Genomic DNA, 21,409 nt, shown 5'->3' on the forward strand with positions numbered 1-21,409 from the left:
TTGAATAAAGAGCTTAACCAGGTGTCAGTGGGCCAAGTTCAAATGAACCTCTCAAAACAAAAACCTGAAGATTGACTTGTAGTCATTCATTTTCAGAACAGAGACATGCACTGAAAACAGTATCAGTTACCCTTTCATTTAGTGCTTTTGCTTTTTATTTAACATTCATAAGAGACATGTGAATAGCTATGATGCAATTTAACTTCCAGTGGAAGTTCAGGAGTCTGGTGTCACCTCCAAAACTAATATATACACAGAAGAGCTAAAACTTTCTGGAAGTCAAAGGCACCCAAGTTGCTAATGATCCAGCATTTGAAATGACTAAGGAGAGTAAACAACTCTGAAAAATCTGTGCCCAAATAATTTCTGAAAATGGGATCTAGGTACTTTTGCCAATTGCTTTTAATTTTATGGGAGTGCAGAGTCAGCAGACATCTGGGACACACAGCTCCTTAATGCCCTTCCTAGCTATACCAGTCACCCAGTCTGTACCTCTCTTCTGATAAAATGGGAATAGTAAATTCACAGATTAAAACAAAACTGATATTTGCAAAACACTTCTTTGGTTCCCATTGGGAAACTCTGATATACTGTAGCAGTCAAGCATGACCTGAATTTAAAAAACAAAAAAACAAAACTAAAAACTGACCTTTTTCACTTTCTGTGGGTTTTTCATACGACGACACTTTCTAATGTCCATTTCTGTGGTGTTCACACAGCCCGGCTGAAAAGAGATGGTAATTGTATTACTCCTCTGTTTACAGTCCATATGCTACTTTTCCTTTCTAAAATACACAATTAGATCTTGTCCAAAATGCTTTCCTGATGTCCCATAAACTATTGCTAAACAAGATAGTATTTATACCTGAAGTTGGCATCTCAGCATCAAAACCATTTACTCATAACTTTGGCACCAAAAGGAAATATCTTAGCTAAGAGGAGAGGTTTTTCTAGAAAGCCTGAGCCAAACTGGGTCAGCTGCTTTTCTTTTGTATGCAGAATAATCTTCAAAATGACATGTTTATCATATATTTCTGTACTGAGTCTGGCTGAGATGGAGTTAATTTTCCCCACAGCAGCCCTCACAGTGCTGTGTTTTGTATTGGTAGCTAGAAAGGTGTTGATAACACGCCAGTGTTCTGGCTACTGCTGAGCAGTGCTGGCACAGCATCAGGGCTGTTTCTCCCACTTTGCCCTGCCACCAGTAGGCTGGGGGTGGGCAAGATCTTGGGAGGAACATTGCCAGGACAGCTGACCCAGACTGACCAAAGAGATATTCCATACCATGCGATGTCTGCGCAGCAATAAAAGCTAAGAGAAAGGAGGGTGGGGGGGGGGCATTCTTTATTACGATGTTTGTATTCTGGAGCAACTAGTACATGCACTGAAGCCCTACTTCCTGGGAAGTGGCTAGACATCGCCTACTAATGGAAAGTAGAGAATAAATCTTTAGTTTTCCTTTGTTTCCAAAGACACCTTTAGCTTTATTAAACTGCTTTTATCTTGACTCACAAGGTTTTTTCTATCTTATTTTCTCCCCCCCGCCACTGAGGAGGTGAGCTTGGTGGGCACCTGGCATTCAGCCAAGGTCAACCCACCACAATTTCTAAATCAATACTTCTATGCATGGATAAGCCTAGAATATCTAAAATAATCTTGTGGACACTTGGCTTGTTTTGAACTGTGAAAAAATCCATGTGGTGACTTTCAAGGCAATGTCTTTGTGCAATACATGGCACAGTTCTTGCTAGTATTAAAACTTTCCTGTCAAAACCTGGAAAGTCTCATCATTCAAAAAGAGCTTTACCACGGGCCTGTGCACATCCCAGAATGCTCTTTCCTGGCTGTCCAAAATCTTTCTTTCTGTTTTATCCTTTTTCCTGTCGATTCTGAAAACAAAAGCATAAACATATGAGTCAACACATGGGTAATGCTTTCTTCTTTGTTACAGTTCCTAGCTTGGGTTTTAACCCCATCACAAAAAAAGTTCAGAAATCCATTTTTTTTTGTACAGAAATGTCACACTCCCATTTGCAAGACCATGTGCCATGACCAAAATATCACTGATGTTGGCTCCAATATGTGTCAAAGGAGATTTTCCTATTAAGGTGGAAAATTTATTTTAACATTTGCTTTTTCATCTGGTGAGGAAAACCACCTTTCCTGATATTCTGTTCCTAGAGCCAGATTTGGCAGGCTGGGGATGTTCATGTTTGGCTTTGGCTCTGTCAGGAGACCCACCAGGACCCTCTTTACTCCAGGTGAAGCGCTCGGTCAGTGACGGACAGAGGTCCAAGCTGGGAAGTCCTGTTGCACACTGGTACCCCAGCAGCACTGTTGCTATGACCACAGATTGCGAAGGGGAAGCTATCCCAGGTGTTTCCAGCAGGAACAGCATGGGCAGCACTTGGGGCCACGCTCTTAGGGCTCCTCCCACCTGCCCTGGTGTTGGCAGAGTGAGGGGTGACGGCACAGGTGACTGGAGCTGAGCTTGCTGCGTGGTCCCGCGCAAGCTAGCACTCACCCAAGAGACATGCAACTGGGCCAGCACAATTGCAACTCAGCTGCAGCCCTGATGCAGTCAGTGAATCAACTCGCCCAAAGCACACAGACCAAAGGCCACCAGAGGCTGTTCAAAGCAACTGTGCCCCTGTCCTGGCAGCACTGAGCAATGCGTGTCTGGTGCCTCACTCCCATGCTCAGCTCTACCCATAAGCACAGCAAAGTCACCACCGGCTCACAAGATCTACCTGCAGAGACACTGGATGAAGCGCAGGAAAGGAGGAACTACTTTCACCTCCAGAGCGGGACTGAGAAGCTGACAGTGTCTCTCTGCTGGGTTCCCGCAATGCTGCCACCCAGAAATATCAAAGCAATGAGGAAAAAAACCATGCAAGCTGGGATTTTGGACCAATAGGTTCTCCTCTCTCCTGTGTTTCTTTTGGTGGGGCAGTGATTCTTGGCTAAGTCTGTGCTAGAAATGTACCAGGGGGATAGAAAACTGGGGACTGAAACTGAAGTTTCTGAACACCCCTCCCCACAAAAAGCCTGAGTCCTCAGAAGTTCAGTATCACTCTCTGACTATATTCCCACTGCAAGGCTGAGACGAGAAACCAGCTCTGCACAGGCTCCGTCCCTGCCATCAGACAGCAGTCACTGCACTGTCCTGAGGAGCAAAGGCAGACACCCAGCCTAAAACCTTTTTTTTTCTGAGCAAGCCCTTCATGCTCAGCCAAAGGGGAAGGTGAAGCCTTCTGCCAACTTCACAGCACACACAAACTGGAGGGACTCTCCGGCGGCTCTGGGAATTGTCTTCAGGGGTGCTTTATGATGAAGCCAGGTTCTCGGCTCAAATCCTCAAACTTACTGATAAATCAGTATTCCACATTTTAAACTATGAAGACACAACATAATTAGATGCTCTGTGGCTGCAGTTTTGGAGCAATGTAGGTACAGCAATGGAAATCCTGTGTGCATGAAGATGTGGAAGGCAGAGCAGAACTTGATAATCAGGAGGAATGTTTAAAGCTATTTTTGCTTTGCTTTCCCTTTTAATCAATTCAGGGCTGTGAATTACACTGTGAATGCCAGCACTGCCTTGTTGGAAACCTGAAGACTAAACCATCACATGAACTGGGAACCAAGAAGCTGAAACTAGCCAGCAATAAAAGTTGATAGTGGTTGGTCTGTGCTTATGTTTCAAAGAAAACTGAATGGAGAAAAGATGAATAAGCAACAGTGAACACGTCAAGAATCTGATATTTACATTTCTTTTTTAGGTAATAATTGTATGCTGTGGACAAAATGCAGAATTTTGTTTTGACTTAGATTTTATTTTTTCTCATCTTGACAATAAACCTTTAAGTAACTGAAAGCACAATTGCTATCGTAACTTCTAATTTTCTCTTCCAAACAGAACACTGGTATTCCGGTTGGAAAAAAATCCCTTAATTACCTTGTAAATTAAAGGATAATTACCATGTACTTAAATAGTGCATAATTACAATGTTATTAAGCAAAGAATTAATCAAAATTCCAAAGAGCTCAGCCACACCCTCAAGAACCGATGTTCCTTAACTTTTTAGCAGCTAACGCTGAAAGTGCAAATTCCTTCTAGTGGTACAGAGTGTCAGTACTGGTGTTCTCATGTGACATCTTCACCAAGCTTTCCATTTTATAAGTGACAACTACATGCACAAAATGGACATGGAGTATTTAGGCACTAGTTTGTAGACACTAGTCTACAAACCCTGGACCATACTCATTTTGCAGCAACAATAAAAACATGCTCAAATCATTGAGAGGCTTCAAACTGTTTTCACAAGGGAAGATGATAAAAGAAATGTAGATTTCAATTATGAGCAAGAGGATAGGAAAAAACCAAATACTAAATCTGGATAAGTTTCATGCAAGTGGTACTCAATCCTCCATGCTAACTTGGTAGCACAAGTCAGACTGCACAGAGTAGAGGTATGATGGAGTCAGTTGGGATTGGTATAAATGAGAAAACCAAATCCAGTCTGCTGTAAATACGACCCTTACAATCACTTTGAAGTAGCAGTATTTTTAAGCTCAGAAATACTTTATGAGCATAGAGTAACACAGACAGATGACAACATTCTGTTCTTTCCATTTATACGAAATAAAAATGCTACACAAAAGTAGAAGCAGAATGGGCAAGTGAATTGCCCAGGCTCCCATGGTGAATCCTGGCTCAGGAGCTCCTGATCAACATTTCCATGTACAGATAAATAAACCCATCTTTCAGATTCTGGCACCAACCTTCAGAACTGGCTCTCTACTATTGCTCTCTAGACTGCCAGTGGTTAAAATTTACCAACACCTTCTGAGCTTAGTTGCAGTAAAGACTTTGACAGAGAAGTTTTATCTGTACAGAATCCCCGTCCCTTCACAGCTCTAAATACCGGTGCAGTTCAGTGCTCCAGGTTTACTCACTTCACTTGGGCCTCAGCTTGCATGAAGATGAATTCCCACTTTCTTGCAAATGCTCTCTGAAGTCTTGCTAAGTTTTCCTGACAAAAGATGAAAATAGTAAGAACAATTAATCTCTGTAATTATAACAACTGCTTAAGAGCACAGTTAGCATGGCAGGTGTTTATTTTATTCTTTCTTTTTAAACTGGAAAACTCAAGACACAGAAGCCAGTATCTTGCAGGCAAAACAAGGCTGTAACACATCCTTTTGGGCTGCAGCCCCATAGCTGCAGTCAAGAGGGCCCTGTTGGGGAGAAGTAATGGAGTGTGATGAAGACAGCCTGAGCTCCACTATGAAAATAATATGGACTCGTTCCCCAAAGATAACACTGGGAAGCTCTGTGAAGCTGACAACTTCCATTTCTGATAGCAGATGGCTGCCACCTGCATGTTTCTCTCTCATCCCCACGTTCCCTTCCTCCCCCCATTGCTCTCTTCTCTTCAGGCTTTTGCAGAGGTGCAAAGCCTGAGCATCCCTTGCTTTACTCACCCTGAGAACCGCTGAGAGCATTACGCAGCTGCACAGCACTGAGGGCTGGGGATTACAAGGATGATTCATAAAAGGAAATAGCTCGTTTGTCTGAATGATGAGCATCACTAACTGCAAAGACTGGGTCCAGATGCAGCCCAGCTCTGCATCTGAAGTAAAAAGTTCTGGTCCAGCCCCATTACAGAGAGTCCTGTGATCTGAACATTCAGAGGTGGATATGACTTCATCATAGCTCCAGGTCAAACTCGGGACATGGCCAGAATTTCAGGCTCAAATGGCACCCCGAAGTCACATATCCACACCCACCCTGAGAAGGAGGCCTATGAGACCATTAACCTGATGCTCTTCTCTATTACAGCTGATTCAATTGTTGCAAATTTTCATTGAAAATGTATACTATTAATTCTACTGCCGTTCTTTTTATACCTCTTCCCTTTATTTCAAGAAAGTGCTTAAGTGCATGCATTTCAATGCTAGAAGAAATCTTCCTACTATTTACTTTAAACTCTGGTATAACACAAGGCATAAAGCTTGGCCCTGTTACCATCAAGTCTGTATGAGAATTTCAGTTCATATACATGGAGGAAAACAGTTAAGCAAATGATTTACAGCTGTGCTGAACTGTGATGATTTCCTCAACTGTGGCTATGGGAAAGAACTAATTATCTGCAAAAACAATTTTTTGTGGGTTTCTCTTTCTTTTTAATTTTGTTTTAAATTATGTTCACATGTGCCCTCCGGAATAAATATGCTGAAGCCAATGAAAGATCACGATCGAAGCAGTATTTGAATCATGCTTATGTTTGGCCAATTATAAATAAAATTGAATACAATTATGCAAACTTAATCATATCATCAAGACCACTGCTCTACCAGGATAAATGGAGGGGTTGTCTATGAATGCTGCAAGCAGAACCTAAAACTGAGATGATGTCCCCTGAGATGCTTTGCAGAGATTCTCCTTGGAAACTCCAGGTCAGTGCTGCTACCTATGGAGAAGCATTCTCATGCCACATCTCAAAAAATGTGTACTAAATGTAGAAGGCTCCTTCCCACTCCTGTAAACCTGTTTCTCTCACTTGTGCTTAGCTTACATCTCCATTGCTGGATCTGCTTCAGCTCCCATAATGACTAGGAAGAGTTGGTGCCATTCTTATCTGATTGTCTCTAATTAAGAGAGCAAAGTTTGAATGCAGAAGTAATCTCTAATTGTGCAATGCAATATTCACAAGAAAAATGAGAGACTGCCAAGATCTAATTATTTGCCATCACTGGAGCATTGCTACTCTCGGTAGACAACAATGTGCAAAAGTACTTAGCCATAGCCTCCCTGTATGTGTGTGGGAGTGTGCGTGCTGCTGAACAGCCTTTTGTTGCTTTATGATAGATCTTTAGAGTACTTACAGTTAATTGGTTGGCTGTGAGCAATTTTAATGGTTTTAATAATGAAATCAGCAATATGCAGAAGAGAAAACGCAGCAAAAGGATATGTAAGTACATGCAGATTATTATATTCCTTGCTTTATGCCCCTACTTCAAGATTAGAACTCTTGGGAACTCTGGATGCATTTCCAGGATGGACTAGATAAGTGGCAATTTTTGCATGCTCTTCACTGAAAGGACCAAATGGCATGTATATATATCCATGTGCACAAAGGCCACAAAATGTAAGGAAGAAGGAAAAAGTCCATTCTTGGAAAAAACCCTACAATATACATAACAAATATCTTCATTTTAATAAACATGAACACAGAAGTCCACTAAAACTGTCTTTGTAAACAAACCCTCCAGTGAAACACTCCACATTGGAAATTCAGCTGTTACACTGTTGAGCTAGTAAACAAAGAAAAGTCAGTAGGATAGAAAGAAAAGTTCAGCTGGTCAGAGCGCTACACTGCTGGTATTCAAAGAAACTCACACCAGCCCTGCCCCTCCCACCTTCACCCTCCAACTCCTCTCCACCCAAACCCTGAACATTTGAAGCCAAAGTTGGGGATATTTTTACGGATAACTATTTCGTAACAGAAAACATGCCCTGAATAAGCTTGAGTAATACTTTTTTATATGGCATACAGAAAACAGTCCAAGTCTAATATCTGAAAATCACTTTCATAACTAGATAGGTCATCAGCAATTTAATTGCGCAGTAATGCACCTGAAAAGCCGTCATTTCCATGTGTTAATATCTGCTATATAAACCAAGAACTGTTAACTGGAAACAGGAAAGGAATGTAAGCTTCTGTGTATTCTGCTCCAATCTTGGAGGGCTGGCTACACAGCAGATGCTTTAATTTAAGATGTTGCAAAGCCAGGGATGTTCCCTGATCATATTCCTGATGTCTCCAGATCAACCTTCACACAATTCTGACAACTAAAAAAGGACACAGTAAAGGCTGATGCCACAGCACAAAATGGCAGCATTCAATTGGCAAGCAAAGCCCTCCCTGTACCCCCCAGCTTTAAACTCTAGCAGCAGTGTACCTACGGCTTCATAATCCGCCAGCTCCAGCCTAGCTTTGTTCTGCATGGTCCGTTTGCAAAGATAGATGGCTAAAGGGAGAAACAGAATGGAAAACAATTACAGACAGATTATTAGTACTAGATCTTAATAAAGAAAAAAGTGGTCCATGCACTGTTCATTCTCATCAGAAAGCAACATGAACCAAGGAATGAGAGGGCTGAATACCCAGCTGACATTACCCACTAGTAGTCTCAGAGGCCTTAAACATCTGGGACATCTCATTTAAAAGTGCTGAGAGTAGATGCCAGGACCTAACAAGATGTCTGAGAAAGGCACAATTGCTTCTGGGGCTGGTAAAAGATTTAGCATTAGCAACCTGTTCCTCTCAGCACTTTGGGAATATGCCTGCCAAAGTGAGCAGCCCTACACTTCTTTTCCCCTTTTGTTTAAAAAGAAATAAAAATCAGGATATTGAAGTGAAAGAGAAATACAGGCCAGATCCTAAAGGTATGATCTGAGCATTTTTTCATACGCTCCAGCCACTTACTCCACACATTTCAGCTGGACAAGAAAAACCTCCTCACACTTCACCAAAGGCAGAGACTGCAGAAATTGATGTGGTTTGGGATTCTGAGAGTCAAGATGAACCTAGTGCACAACATCAAACCAGTCCCAGGCTGCCTTCTGGGAAAGCCTCAGCTGGACCTGCTAGCTCACCCCATTTCCATTACAGGCTGGAACACAAGGTCACCAGCACACCCTGTGTCTACAGTCAGGTCTGAACTACATAATAGAGGTCCAGTGCTCTCATTTTGGGATGAATCTAGATGTGAATTTTATAGCTTCCTTGTGTTTTGCCCTCTCTCATGATGCAGGGCCAGGTACTTATTGTCCAGCAGCATACCAACTCAAGACAGGGCAGAAGGCAAAACATCATCTACAGAAAACTGCAATAAATCTTTTTCAGAAAATTTCAGCTTTTCTTTCTATATCATGGGGTTTTAGTTTGCTGGTAAATACAATTTTCTGACACCTTCATGGATGTTTTTCACTGGAAACCTGTTCTTCTACTGAGAAAAAAAATATATAAAAACCAAACAGTGCTAATTATGTAATTCTATTCTATGCTATTCCTATAATTCTAACATTTATATAATGAGCCAATATTATGCATGGTAACTAGAGCTGATCAGTTCATGTATATTTATACATCTCAAGGGCAGTTTCCTCTGTAAGCCATTTATAACATCAAATAAAGTGAGAGTCAGTCATCTCACAGTATTTCTTCATGCTAGGCAGTGACCTGCCATTAGCAAGTTAGTTCCTGTCCTGCAAGTGGATCCATGCAAATAAAAAAAGTATGAAGTGCTGCTGGGATTTCAGTTTTATTCGGGTCTACTGCTAGTTTGGGATTAATTCCTGGGAAGACTCCATCTGTACAGACCTCTGATATGCAAAGACTGATTATAAGCATATGTTAGAGATTTCTGGGACAGATGAAAATCTGTCACTACAGGGCTCAGAGCTAATACAGTTGCAGCTTGTCCAGCTGTGGGTCAGCTCATATAGGGCTTTATTTTGAGGTGTACTGCTCCACTCCATGCCCTTGCAGCACAATAATCTGATTGCAAAACCGGTTCTTTATCAGATACTATAGGAAAAAAACCCAGAACTTCCCTCTTTGGATTGTTATTCTGATACTTACTGAATACATATCTGGCACAGTTCAAACAGTTATATATGGTGACTGTAATGTCTGGACATTATTTTGCATATAATGAAGAGCATCATGTTTTCTCCTAAGCAGTTCTCTTACTGGGATAAACACAGAAGTCTGTGCTAGCTTCCTTGCAGATGAGGACTCCAAATGAACTGTCACATGACAGACACCATTGCAGGCTACTTTTCCACCTCAGCAAATGATTTCCAGAATCCATAATGAAGAGTAATTATTGCCCGGGAAAGAAAAAAACCAAAACCTGATTATTCAGGGAGGAGTTCTAAACTGATCTTAGATTATGAGATATTTCAAAAGAAGGACTTCCAGAAGCTCCTGTTCTATGAGTGCACACATGGATTCACTTCCTCTTCCAATGCCACACCAGGATGCAACAATTGATTTTATCATTTAACTGTGGAAAAAAATGCAGTTCTGGAAGAGACAGCAATATTGCATGCAGACAGCTAAAGATAACACTGACATATTTTCTTTACGTATTATCACTGTCTGCAGGCACTCACATGTTTAACACACTATGTTGCAGTTTATTAGCTCATAAACCATGCTTGGTCTCTTTTTTACCAGCTATCATCTGGTAATCTTAAAAAAATGGGAAAAATAAGTCTGATGTCATATATCAGATGATTTTAACTATAAATTGCCATCAGTTATATACTGGTTTATTGATCAGCCAGATGAGTGCCCAGATGAGGTAACTTTTTATTGATCAACATATCAGATTCAGCTACAGATCAGAGTATGTCCTCCCACAAAAGCAATATTGGATTTAAGATTCCCAAGGAGCCATATTCTGCTCACCATAAATCCTGCCAAAAGAAACAGAGCTATGGGAAAATGAAGGTAACGGTAGGTAAAACCCTGGTCCCACTGAACTTGACAGCTACAGCTCCGTGGGCTTGAGACACCCTGGGATTTCATTTCATGTATTTGAGACGGGCACATACCTGCCTCGGATGCTGCAGTCTGACAAGAAACTGCTGATGAAGGGTTTAGATGGCTAACAGTAATTATTTTAAGGATAATTTTTCCCATCACAAATTTTCTGTACTAACTTTCTACAATGAAATAATTATACTCTCACCATAATCTGTATTTTCTGGTTCCCAGCAGTTTGAAGGCCAAAAGTAGGGTGCCTAAGAAACAACATAGGCATTTTTGTAATTTAAGAGATGAAAAACAATTCAGATGCAGAAAAACATTGCAAGTACAAAGAGAAGAATCACAAAGTCTACAGCCTAGTCTCTGCCCTCAGGGGAAACACTGCTACAGGTCTCAGTTAAGAGTGAGGATGCTTTTCCACAGAGGTATCACCTTTAACATTCCTCACTGCAGGGAAAAAGAGATGCTGTAATACAAGCATCTCTTGAGGAGGTTGTTCATTATCCTGATTATATTTTAGACGCTGTTGTCAGCTCATCTGAATGTGGACCTTTTACCCCCTGTCCCCAGAACCTCCTCTTTCCCCAGCAATTCACAGGCCGCTAAATCTATTTTTTTTTAAGAGCATGAGAAACTTCATGGCCTTTTATATAAGCTACACACCACTTGCTTTTTTGGAGCAGCTACAAGTGTGGTTGGCAGCATACAAAACAATTTACTTTTTAAATATAACAGATGACAGAGGTCAAAACTCAGCTGATTAGAGTTGTTCTGAAAGCAGAAGTCCCGCTAAGCTTACTGCTTTTGTTTTCTATCCAGGTCTGCATAGTGCAATTGCTACAATTAATTACAATATATTACTATGTGTGGCTGTATTTCAGTTTTAACATGAATGAAAAATAATGTCCCTGTGACCACATAAATTACAGAACACCATTTTGCATTACTGATGTAATGCCACAAATGGGTGTAGGACATTACACATAGACTATTTCTTGCACCAAAGTACTGTGAGAAAACATGGAGGGATCAAACAATACAAGGTTCAATGGTCCTCACTGACATACATCTTATGAACTTCACAAGACGATAACCTATTGTGAAAGAAGGGACTGATGCTGAGGTAGAAAGTGGCAGGAAAAGAGTAATGGAAAAGAAACATGTTTCTATCAGGTTATATTTGCAGAAAACAGCTGAGGAAAACTGTTGCGGGAAATTACAACAGGCAAAGAATAAGCAAAAGTTGTAGGAAAAGATAAGGAAAAGTCCATAAGCAGTCAAGACAATTTGGTGATATGATTTACGCAGGCTTAAAATAAGGAAAAGGAATTAAATGATATTGAAATCTAGCTCCTGAGAGCTGCACAAGACTTCTTATGGTGTAATTTAAAACAGAGAAAAATAACTAAATGGGCTATCAGTGTTACCCCTGCTTTTGTAAAGCCTTACACGACAGGAGGAGAAGGACTTCAGAAAAGCAAGGGAATTGTAATGAAAAATCTTAGTCTGAATGATGCCAGGTAACCAGAAGGTGGGGTGAGATAAGGGGAGGTCTTTGATCTCCTGGGCTGCTTTGTTCACTGTGCCATTGGTCTCATATGATAACACGTACCACATTAGCAGTAGGACAGTGAGCATGAGCAGCAGTGAGATCAGATGCAAAGAGGAGAACGGGCTTTTTAAATAAAAACTAAAAAAGAGAAAAAAATGTAAAGAAGGAACAGGAGGGTGAACAGAAGAAAGGCCACAGGAAAGATAAGGGAGCTGGCTAGGATCATGTAACAGAAAAACACAAATTCAGCCAGCAGGATTAGGCAGTAGGACTCCAGGTTTGAACTTACTGCTTCTTTTAAAGTTATGCAATCTGTCCAAAAGGAGTTGTTGCAGCACAAGCACTCAGTTATCTAGGAAGTTGACAGCAGCAGATTTTGGACAGGGCATGAAACTCAAGCGCAGGATGCTTTAAAAATTCAACACATCTGGAGGCACAGGGACACTGAGGGATAGAGATGTCCCATTTTAGGTGACTGCCAAGGTTACACATCCTTTGTAAAAAAGCCAAGTCTGAAGCTTGCCCCCTTCCACACCAATCTGTAACCAAGAAAGGATAAAAATTTGAATTTTCTGCTGTGCCAGAGCTTGAATGTTCAACTCCAAAGCTTGCCCTGGTCCATTTTGGACAGGAGGGTGGCTACTCAATTCTGTGCCAAAGTTAGAACCTGAAAGCCATTTTCCTTCTGGTTTAGTTCAAATCTGAGTACAACAGCCACATATCAAAAACAATCGCAGGACATATCTGTTCATTTATGTAAAAACTGTGGGTCAGAAAGAAGAGAGTGGTTTGGGATTCTAAAGCAGATCTTTTGGAAGGGACTTCATAACTTTCTAAGGCCTCAATCCCTGGCTTCATAAACCTAATGGGTGCTTAGGGATAAAGAGCAGGTGACTTCAGCAGTATTACTGCAGGGACAGTAGAAGGGGCCACAAGGGAGGCAGAGGGCTCACCAACCTGAAAACGATAGAACGTCCCATCATCTTTCAGGGTAAGGACATGATCTGAGATTGGAAAGACATAACCCTGTGCAGCAATAAGACTTCCCAAGTGTATTGCTTCCCCTGCGAAAGAGAGAAAACAGCAAGGATATGTCAGGAAGACATGCACTGCACACTCCTTTGCTTGCAGCAGCAGCTCTGGCAATGACTCACGTGAAGACCTGGCGCACACATGCCTCTCTGTACCCACACCACATCCCTATGCCTTCCAACCAAACTGTGCAAAGCACAAGAGCAGAAATCAGCCTTACAATACAGATGAAACACTGCTCAAATATTTAACCTGCTGGGTTTGTGTTTACAAAATGTCACACACCAGTTCAGCTCTACAGTCTGAATGAAATTCAATTCAAAGCACATTATCCACCACAGGTGACAGCTGACAAGAAGCCTGTTCCATCAGTGAACCCCACTTGCCTCTACCAAATCTGACAAACACCTGCAACACCAGGTCATTAGCGGCATGTTTATTCATAAAGACAAATCCTGACACTGTAGCACTGCCATTCATTAGAGGAAATGGTGCAGAGGCAAAGGGGAATATATAGCCTAGCAGCGCCAGGGCAACCTTCACCAGAGGCACATCTGCACAGATTCTCAACCAATGTCAGCTATCAAAAGCTGCATCAACTTTCTCAGAGTTGCAAAATACACATCAGCTGCTCATGGATCCCCAAGTAGATAATAAAGCTATTGTCTGCAGCTGAAATCTGGATTTTGGACTTAACTGGACTCATGAGAAGGGATGTGTGTGTAGGGATGCCCGGGGTGAGACAGCACTGCCTCCATCTCTGCTTTTACATGGTGACAGTAGGCAGCAGAAACAAACTGGGAGTGGTGAGATGCAGGATTTTTTCCTTTTCCAGAAGAGGAAAAGAAACTTCTGGACCTGAAGACCTTTTCTTCCTCTTTTTCCAATAGTTCTTAACTGTGTCAAAATGATTTTGGTTTCTCTGAAGAATGAACTATTTGGACTGTGCCCATGCACTGATCATTATTTATGGCTGATCATCCATTTATTTACCTGTTGTGATAAATTAGCAGCCATCATCTGATACTGTAATGGTGTCTGTGTCACCTTTGGCTGGTATGTCCTGTCAGTCACGGCTACCTTTCTCCACACCATGAGAACATCCCACTGCATTTGCTTGCTTAACCACACCCACCCACCAACTTCCCTTCCAAGTTTGGGAAGGGAAATCAATCAGTATTTCTCAGGTAGCAACAATTTCAGAGACAGGCTAAGACTCCTACAATGTTTTCTGTGTGTTGCAGTGTAAAGCGTTAGACTTAATTGTTGATTCTTATCTCTTTCCCACCTTCTTCCCTCCAATGCTTAAATTAACCTTGTTGTTCCACTAGTGTTTTAGACTGTAGCAAAACAGTATCTACTGTCTAACAGCACACACAAAGTATTTTAGACTGTAGCAAAACAGTATCTACTGTCTAACAGCACACACAATACAGATGGAGTATCTGCTCATCCCCAGCTGTGGTCACCTTACCTGGATCATCAATGCTGAGGTTCTTCATAAGCCACTGCACAATATCAGCACCTTAAAAAAAAAAAAAAAAAAAAGAGAAGAAAGAATTAAACACTGAGACCAGAGGGTTTAAGAGCTCTAGAGAGATAACACTGAGATACATACGGTATAACTGACATGAATTTTATTCCATTTTCCTTTTTATCTCCACTGAGGTTTCAGAATGTTTTTCCTTCTTGTGACTTGCTATAATTATATACTTACTGACAGGTATTAAGTCCCAAGAAGTATTCTGTGTGATAGGAAACTTGATATACTTTAAGTCAGATATTACTCTAATGGTTCCATGTAACTTGTTCTCTCTCAGTTGCTTCTCCCTCATCTCAGCACACCAGGAGTTATGTTTCTGCAAGCACTAGCTAGCAAGGAGATGAAGGAGCATTTACTGGCACCTTGCACCTGTAATGTCAAAGGCAATAATCTAAAAGTACAGAACTAAGTTATCAGTCAAAAAAAGACAGAGGAAAGCCTCCTCACTTCTGCCAAAGACAAGCAATATCTTGGAGAAGGAAGTGGTATTCAGTGTGCCTCTAACCAAGCCCCTGTTGAGCTGTCACCTGCTAGTGACTGCACCAGCAGGATGGTGGCCAGGAGCATGGAAGTGAGTCTTTAAGGCCTATCAGGTAGTTTTTTAGGCTTTCAGGGCCCATCAAGTAGTACAAAGGTTGTTGCTCTCTTCTAGGCAGCTTAAAGATCTCTAGGAGTGATCCTCTGCAGGCATACAACTCCTCTGTTGCTCGAATGGAAATCATGGAAGTGGAAAATGTGTCACTGTTCAGTAGAAGCTAAGGCCTTTTATCAAGATACAACATGACAGGGCAGCAAAATTTATTTAAATCCCATACTCAGAAAGTTAAGCTTAAAATTAAATATAGTAGTGTATACAAGTCAGCTAACTTGACTTGTCCAAACTCAACAGCAATCAGCAAAGGCACTTGGAGGCAATTTAGCAAGTCCATGCCAAGCTACAGCATCGTGCAGCACAACCTAACGATGCCCTGTCTGGGTGCAGACATTAACAGCCAGCCCTTCTCAGCGTAGAGTCAATTTGTTGAGAAATATTTGCCTTCACATACAGCAGGCTAATAGCCCTGGTAATACTTAGTGCTATGCTTTGTGATATATCAGTTGAAGATAGCATACAAAAAGGAACTGGTCAACCATATGGCTCAGGTTTACTAAACAAACCCCAGAGGATCTTATCTGCATGGAGCACTTCTGAATTCAGACATGGTGGGCACTTTAAGAAACAGCATAACCCACGTGATGCCACTTCCAGAAAAGTCTGAAGGACATTTTGCTTTCCATAGGCCCAGAGCATCCCCACACCCTCAGCAAAACTTAAAAACAACAAAAGTCAGGGGTCACAATTACAATGTGCCACTGAGAGACACAACAGGCACTGCTAGTGTCCCAGGTCCCCGCAACATCTGCAGGGCTGAGTGACTCACCCATACAGGTCAAAGTCCCACTACAAATGTGGACTCCCTCTATCCCTGACAACACAAGTTGACCCACGACTCTGCAAGGTGCACCAGTAAACCCTCATCAGTCAGGCTTCAGCAGCAAGCAGGAATATGAACCTGATATCCCTCATCCCCCACCCAAGGCAAGCGAAACAACTTTTCCCCCTGCAGGCAATCAGCAGAGCTCATAAAGATCAGGGAAGCATTCACTTAAATACTGGGCAAACAGATGTGATCAACAAACATCAGCTGGACATTGTCTCAATCTGTCTTGAAGCCATCAACAAACCAGGCACTAAAGGATCCATCTCACAAGCTTGTAATCTCAGCTCTAAAGTCACTCTCCACACCTCCCGCCTCCACCTAGAAGCAATTTAAGTTGCTGCTATCCAATTTGGAAAGCTATTCCAGAATTTTTTTGTTTGTTTTTTGTGTTTGGATAGATGGAACTCTCCTTGTAACTTCCCAGACTAAGTTCATTAATATGCAATTTACATGTATTTTATACCATCTCTTTCTTATCATTCAACAGAAAGAATTCTTCTTCCTTGATAGCTTCTCCTGAGTGTTTCTTCAGAGGGCTGAAACAACCAACCAAACTCTTTTAATGTCCTCTTAAGATGGTCTCTCTCTGCTTTAGCATTCAGCAACTTTTCAAATTTAAGTTCCATTTCTTTACGCTAGGGTCACCAGACTGGCAGGCAGTACCTTGCAGAATATCTAACCAATGCCTCTGGCAATGCTGCCAGCGCTTTCCTGTCTCTACTGAAACCGCCTTGCCATGTGCATCCTAACGTCACATAATTTTTTGTGAATAGTAAATTTATTCAGAAAAAGATGTCTGAGGGGTCCAAAACTACCTGCTAGATGAGAACACATCTAGTGAACAGTGCTTGCTGAATAACATATGGGAAAAATGTTCAGAGCCAGTAACTCTTGTTTTGACAAGTTTGTTAACAAAATATTTTATAAATATGGATGTTCCCTTTTGCCTTTTACAAAACAAAAATATCCTAAAGATACAACAAAACATTTGGAGTTAGAAAACCGTTTCAAGAAGAGTCAAACTGAAATGCTTCTGTATTGTTAGAAACAAAACAAAACCTCACATAATGTTGTCTTGGTTCAAGCAAAACCAAAATCTTTCTTGGGTTTTTCTGTTCATTCCCCAATCTAAAAAGTCCACTGTTTCTCCTGATTTTGGTCTCAGATTACATGCTTGCAGTGATCTCTTAGGCATCTTATTGCCAAGTGACGTGACCGCAGATACCTGAAAATCACCTAGAGTAGCGCATTGCTTTGCTCAAGGGAGATGAAGTGCATTCTGCATGATCCCTTTCCAGAAATACAGGACATACTTAATGCAGGATTAAGTCCCACTCCCCTTTTACACAGAATGATCATGTCCCCAGCTCTAGGCCTCTTTTGAGGAATCTATTCAATTTTCATTAAACTACAATGAAAAATTCAAGTAATGCTGGAAACTGGTTCCTCAGTCTTTCTTCCCCCTGTTATTAAGATTGAAAGAAAAAGGTTTAAAGGGGTAAGTAAACTGAAGGCATCAACTCAACCAGAACTCCTGTGATCAGCCACTCTGGAATATAAACAACTCTTGAGATCAGGGATTTTAATTTGTCTTTGTTAAAAACATGAAGTCATTCCTGAATGTTGCCAAGAGCCTGGAAGATGTTATAGCTGTTCTCCAGTTGTCCTGAGGCAGACATATTATCTTTCTGCTGAGTTTGCTGAACCATTATTTATCACCTGCCAAGACTGATTACTCACCCTCGGGACAATGACAAGTCTTTCCTTCCTCTGTTAATTACTGTCATCATTAATAGCCATGTCACTAATTAATATTCAATCATAATGAAAACTCTTTATTGCCATCTTCATAACACCTTCACTTTTTAGGGTTACTTTCATACATTAGCTTTGCCTCTGCTTGCGGCTGTTTCTATCACTGCAACCTACTTTTGCCCCCCTACAGATACTACTTATGCCCTTCCTCAAATGAGAAAATTCAGATTTATCCTTAAAAGACACTGTGAAGACTTGAGTGAATCCTTTACAAGACTCTCCTCTGTGAGACCAAGACACAGATTCCTTTATGTGTAAGTTTTCCAGAAAACTTCATCTTAACCTCTCCTGTAGGTTAAGCCTGATGGATGGTCCTCACATGACTCACCTTCACAAAAAGATCTTTTCTGGCTGATTTTCAGACTCCACATTTCACAGGCTTTTTCAGAGGACACCCGAGGGAGACCCTTGACCCTGACATGTTTCCACTAAACATTAACAGGGCATTTGAGATCTTCTGAAAACAAATAGTTGAGTGTGTTTTTGTAATAGAAAGTGTTGCTAGATCCAGGTAGAGGAATGGCCCCCATCTCCTCTATGCCCCTCTCCATATATCCACATTTCCTCAGTGGATTCCTCAGAGATTCCTCAGTCAGTATGCTCAGATCAAGGATAGTCAACAGCCTGTGAACATCTACTTCCTCCTCACCTATAATGAATTATATCTTTTTCCTTTAGGCTCTTATTTGAAGCTGAAGTAGATCAAGTTGCTTAATACCGACAGAATTTGTATGCGCAAACAGATTCACAATGACCATTTATCCACCTACCTGGTTTAGAGACAGACTAGCACTTTTATATTTCTTGCTATTTTCTTCATTCTGTTCGGCCTCAGTGATCCCATAATAGTAGCTAGTGTTCTCAGAAGGCCATTGCCTGTCAGCATGACAAATGAGTGGCCAGCCATGAAAAGATAAATTAAAAAAAAGTTCACAAGGTGTGAGGCCATCAGCAAGATACAGTTAATGAGGTGAGGCACCACCACTGTGTTCGATGCCTTTTCTACTCAACCTAAGTTGTTCTACCTATTCCAGAAAATCCAGGACTTACTTGGAAAATGTAGAGGCATCTATAATCTGATTAGCCCACCTTCCACATGCTGTGTGAAATGGCAAAGGCAGATAGGATGATGTACCCTAATCCAGCAATTTCTAAAGGTCTGCTGCTTGGCATGGAGGCTGTGCTGCTGGTTCTGGGCAAAAGAGCCAGGACCACAAGGGTCTGCTTGTCATCCATCGGACTTGGCATGTCCCTGGCAAGGCATACACACATACATACACACACACGTATGTGTATACAACTAAAAAATACAAGAGTATTTATGAAACTTCAGCAAATGTGCACCTTTGCATTTCTTTTTAGGCCTGATAAGACAACTGCATTTTTTGCTGAGTGTCATGAGGTGGCAGCACTGGCAAGTCCTGACAAGTGGAGGTGCACGGTGATTTGACATGGGACATGGCGTGTTGCCCAGGTGTGGCATCAGTGACCAAGGACTAAAGTCTGTCCTTTCTGATGGGAGTTGCTAAACTGAGCCCTGATCACTGGATGCCACCCAGCAGCTACAGCTGATCAGGTGGGATGCTTTGGATCTCAGATTGTTTACAGACTGACATTGCACTAACAAATACCAACACTGAAGAAAGGGATGCCTTAAAAAAATAAAACCACAAACCAAACTGTCTGATCATGTTATGAAAGGTTTTGTCATATATGCATGACTACTGAGAGAGACGTTAAGATTGCTTCGTTACTTCCTGTCTTTTTCCAGTGTTAGTGTAACCCAAATATTCTCTGAACATATTTTAATGATTTAAAAAACAGTATTAAATATTTTTGCATAGTAGTGTGGTGGGTTTTTTTTATTTTACAAAAGGAATACAAAAAATGTGAAATGTTCACCTCCATCCTAGACCTTATCTACACACTCCATGACACACTCTGTGGGCGAACAAGCTACATGCCTAGCCTCTGTTGTCAGTCACCTCCAAACTCAAGGTCCAGACTGTCTTTTCATGCAAGTGTGAAAATGTGTTCTCCTTCCTGTCACTTCATTCTTGAAAACAAACGAACCCATTTTAGCACCAAATTTTCCACACAATTTGCTCCTGAACTCAGACCAATTTTTAAATATTTCTATGAGAAAAGCAAGATTGCAAAAAGAAATAAATTACAAGCAATCAAAATGTCATACGAATACATGCATAGGTGTACAAGCAGCCACTCAAGCTGCTTTTTACCCTGTCAATCACAGAAATCACACTATTAAATGGAAATAACGTGTTTTGGTCCCTCCACAAATAGCACTGGGTCCTTGGTAAATCTAGGACAGAAAGATTAATTAATTATCCACATTTTTACCACCAGACTTACAAAAATAAACAAATGAACATTATCCATGATAAAGGGCAAAATGGTTTAATACAAAATTTCTCAAGGCCTCCAGTACTCCCTGCTACTATTTTTCTGACACAGAGTCCCCCACCAATTCCCACAGTGATTTCAGCTAGGTTGGAAGTATAGACTCCTGCTCACAGTAGGGATTTAATGCAAAGCACTGATTTTTATGGTAAGAACAAAAAAGAGAAATATCTAGGTTTCTCCCTAGTATTCTGTTACAAATATTGGGGAAGCACTTTATAGAATTTTCCTACAATAAGCACATAGATAAACACCAATGCCAACTAAAAAAATATCTCAGCAGTTGACTCAGAAAATGCGGTAATCGCGGCTCTCTTCCATCAGCATGTGGTAATTGCACCACTCAGTGTCAGCAAGGAGCATCATCAAAGCTACAACAGCTTAGAGCTTCTAGCAATAGCAATTTCCCTTTACATTATATTCACTTTAAATTTTGTTTGTGAATTATTAACAATCATTAGCAGCAGGGGTGTTACCCCTTTTTGATCAAAGAAACCAAAGTTTCTAAGGAGTCTTTCTGTTCATTGTAACTTTTGAGTGCTTGAATTCACAGCTTACTTTTCTTGTAATAAAAAAGTTGAAAATGGAATGCTTTGCGTGAAGTAAAAATGATGCTTGTTAGGAAGGTGGAAAACAGCACATGGAACAAAGTTCCACATAAACATTCCAGGATGATAAGACAACACAAGGACAGAATATTTGTAAATTTAATGGGTTCAGAATCTCTGATTCTCTACTTTTGCTGACAACATTGTGGGTATATTTATTACAGTGTTTGGGCTGATATGACATTCCAACCACTTCTTCATCCTTCCTCTGCTTCCTTTACTAAGTGTTATCTACAGAAAGCTGTTCAGTATGTTTGTCTATCTACTCCAAATGCTGGTATTTCAGAGATGAGTCCCATATAAATACTAATAATTGGGTTTTGGATATTGCTTGTGAACTCAGAAAGCACTCTGTACCTCTGTTGCATGAGTGCCCATATCTGTGTAAACAA

The 21,409-nt window shown here is 41.0% G+C and overlaps 1 protein-coding gene across 6 annotated transcripts in view; it reads right to left on the reverse strand.

The window, feature by feature from the left end:
* RGS6 (regulator of G protein signaling 6) overlaps positions 1-21,409 on the reverse strand; it is a 289,933-nt gene that overhangs the window by 62,728 nt on the left and 205,796 nt on the right. For all 6 annotated transcript variants that reach the window (XM_074909645.1, XM_074909642.1, XM_074909643.1 and 3 more), the window contains 7 exons: positions 14,624-14,674; positions 13,075-13,181; positions 10,768-10,819; positions 7,970-8,034; positions 4,957-5,033; positions 1,808-1,889; positions 650-724 (listed from right to left, as the gene is read on the reverse strand). In XM_074909645.1, coding sequence (XP_074765746.1) covers positions 650-724; positions 1,808-1,889; positions 4,957-5,033; positions 7,970-8,034; positions 10,768-10,819; positions 13,075-13,181; positions 14,624-14,674 — 509 coding nt within the window. The remainder of the gene's footprint in view (positions 1-649; positions 725-1,807; positions 1,890-4,956; positions 5,034-7,969; positions 8,035-10,767; positions 10,820-13,074; positions 13,182-14,623; positions 14,675-21,409) is intronic.

This window comes from Athene noctua, chromosome 6, assembly GCF_965140245.1.
Source record: "Athene noctua chromosome 6, bAthNoc1.hap1.1, whole genome shotgun sequence".
In the NCBI taxonomy this organism is placed as follows: Eukaryota; Metazoa; Chordata; class Aves; order Strigiformes; family Strigidae; genus Athene; species Athene noctua.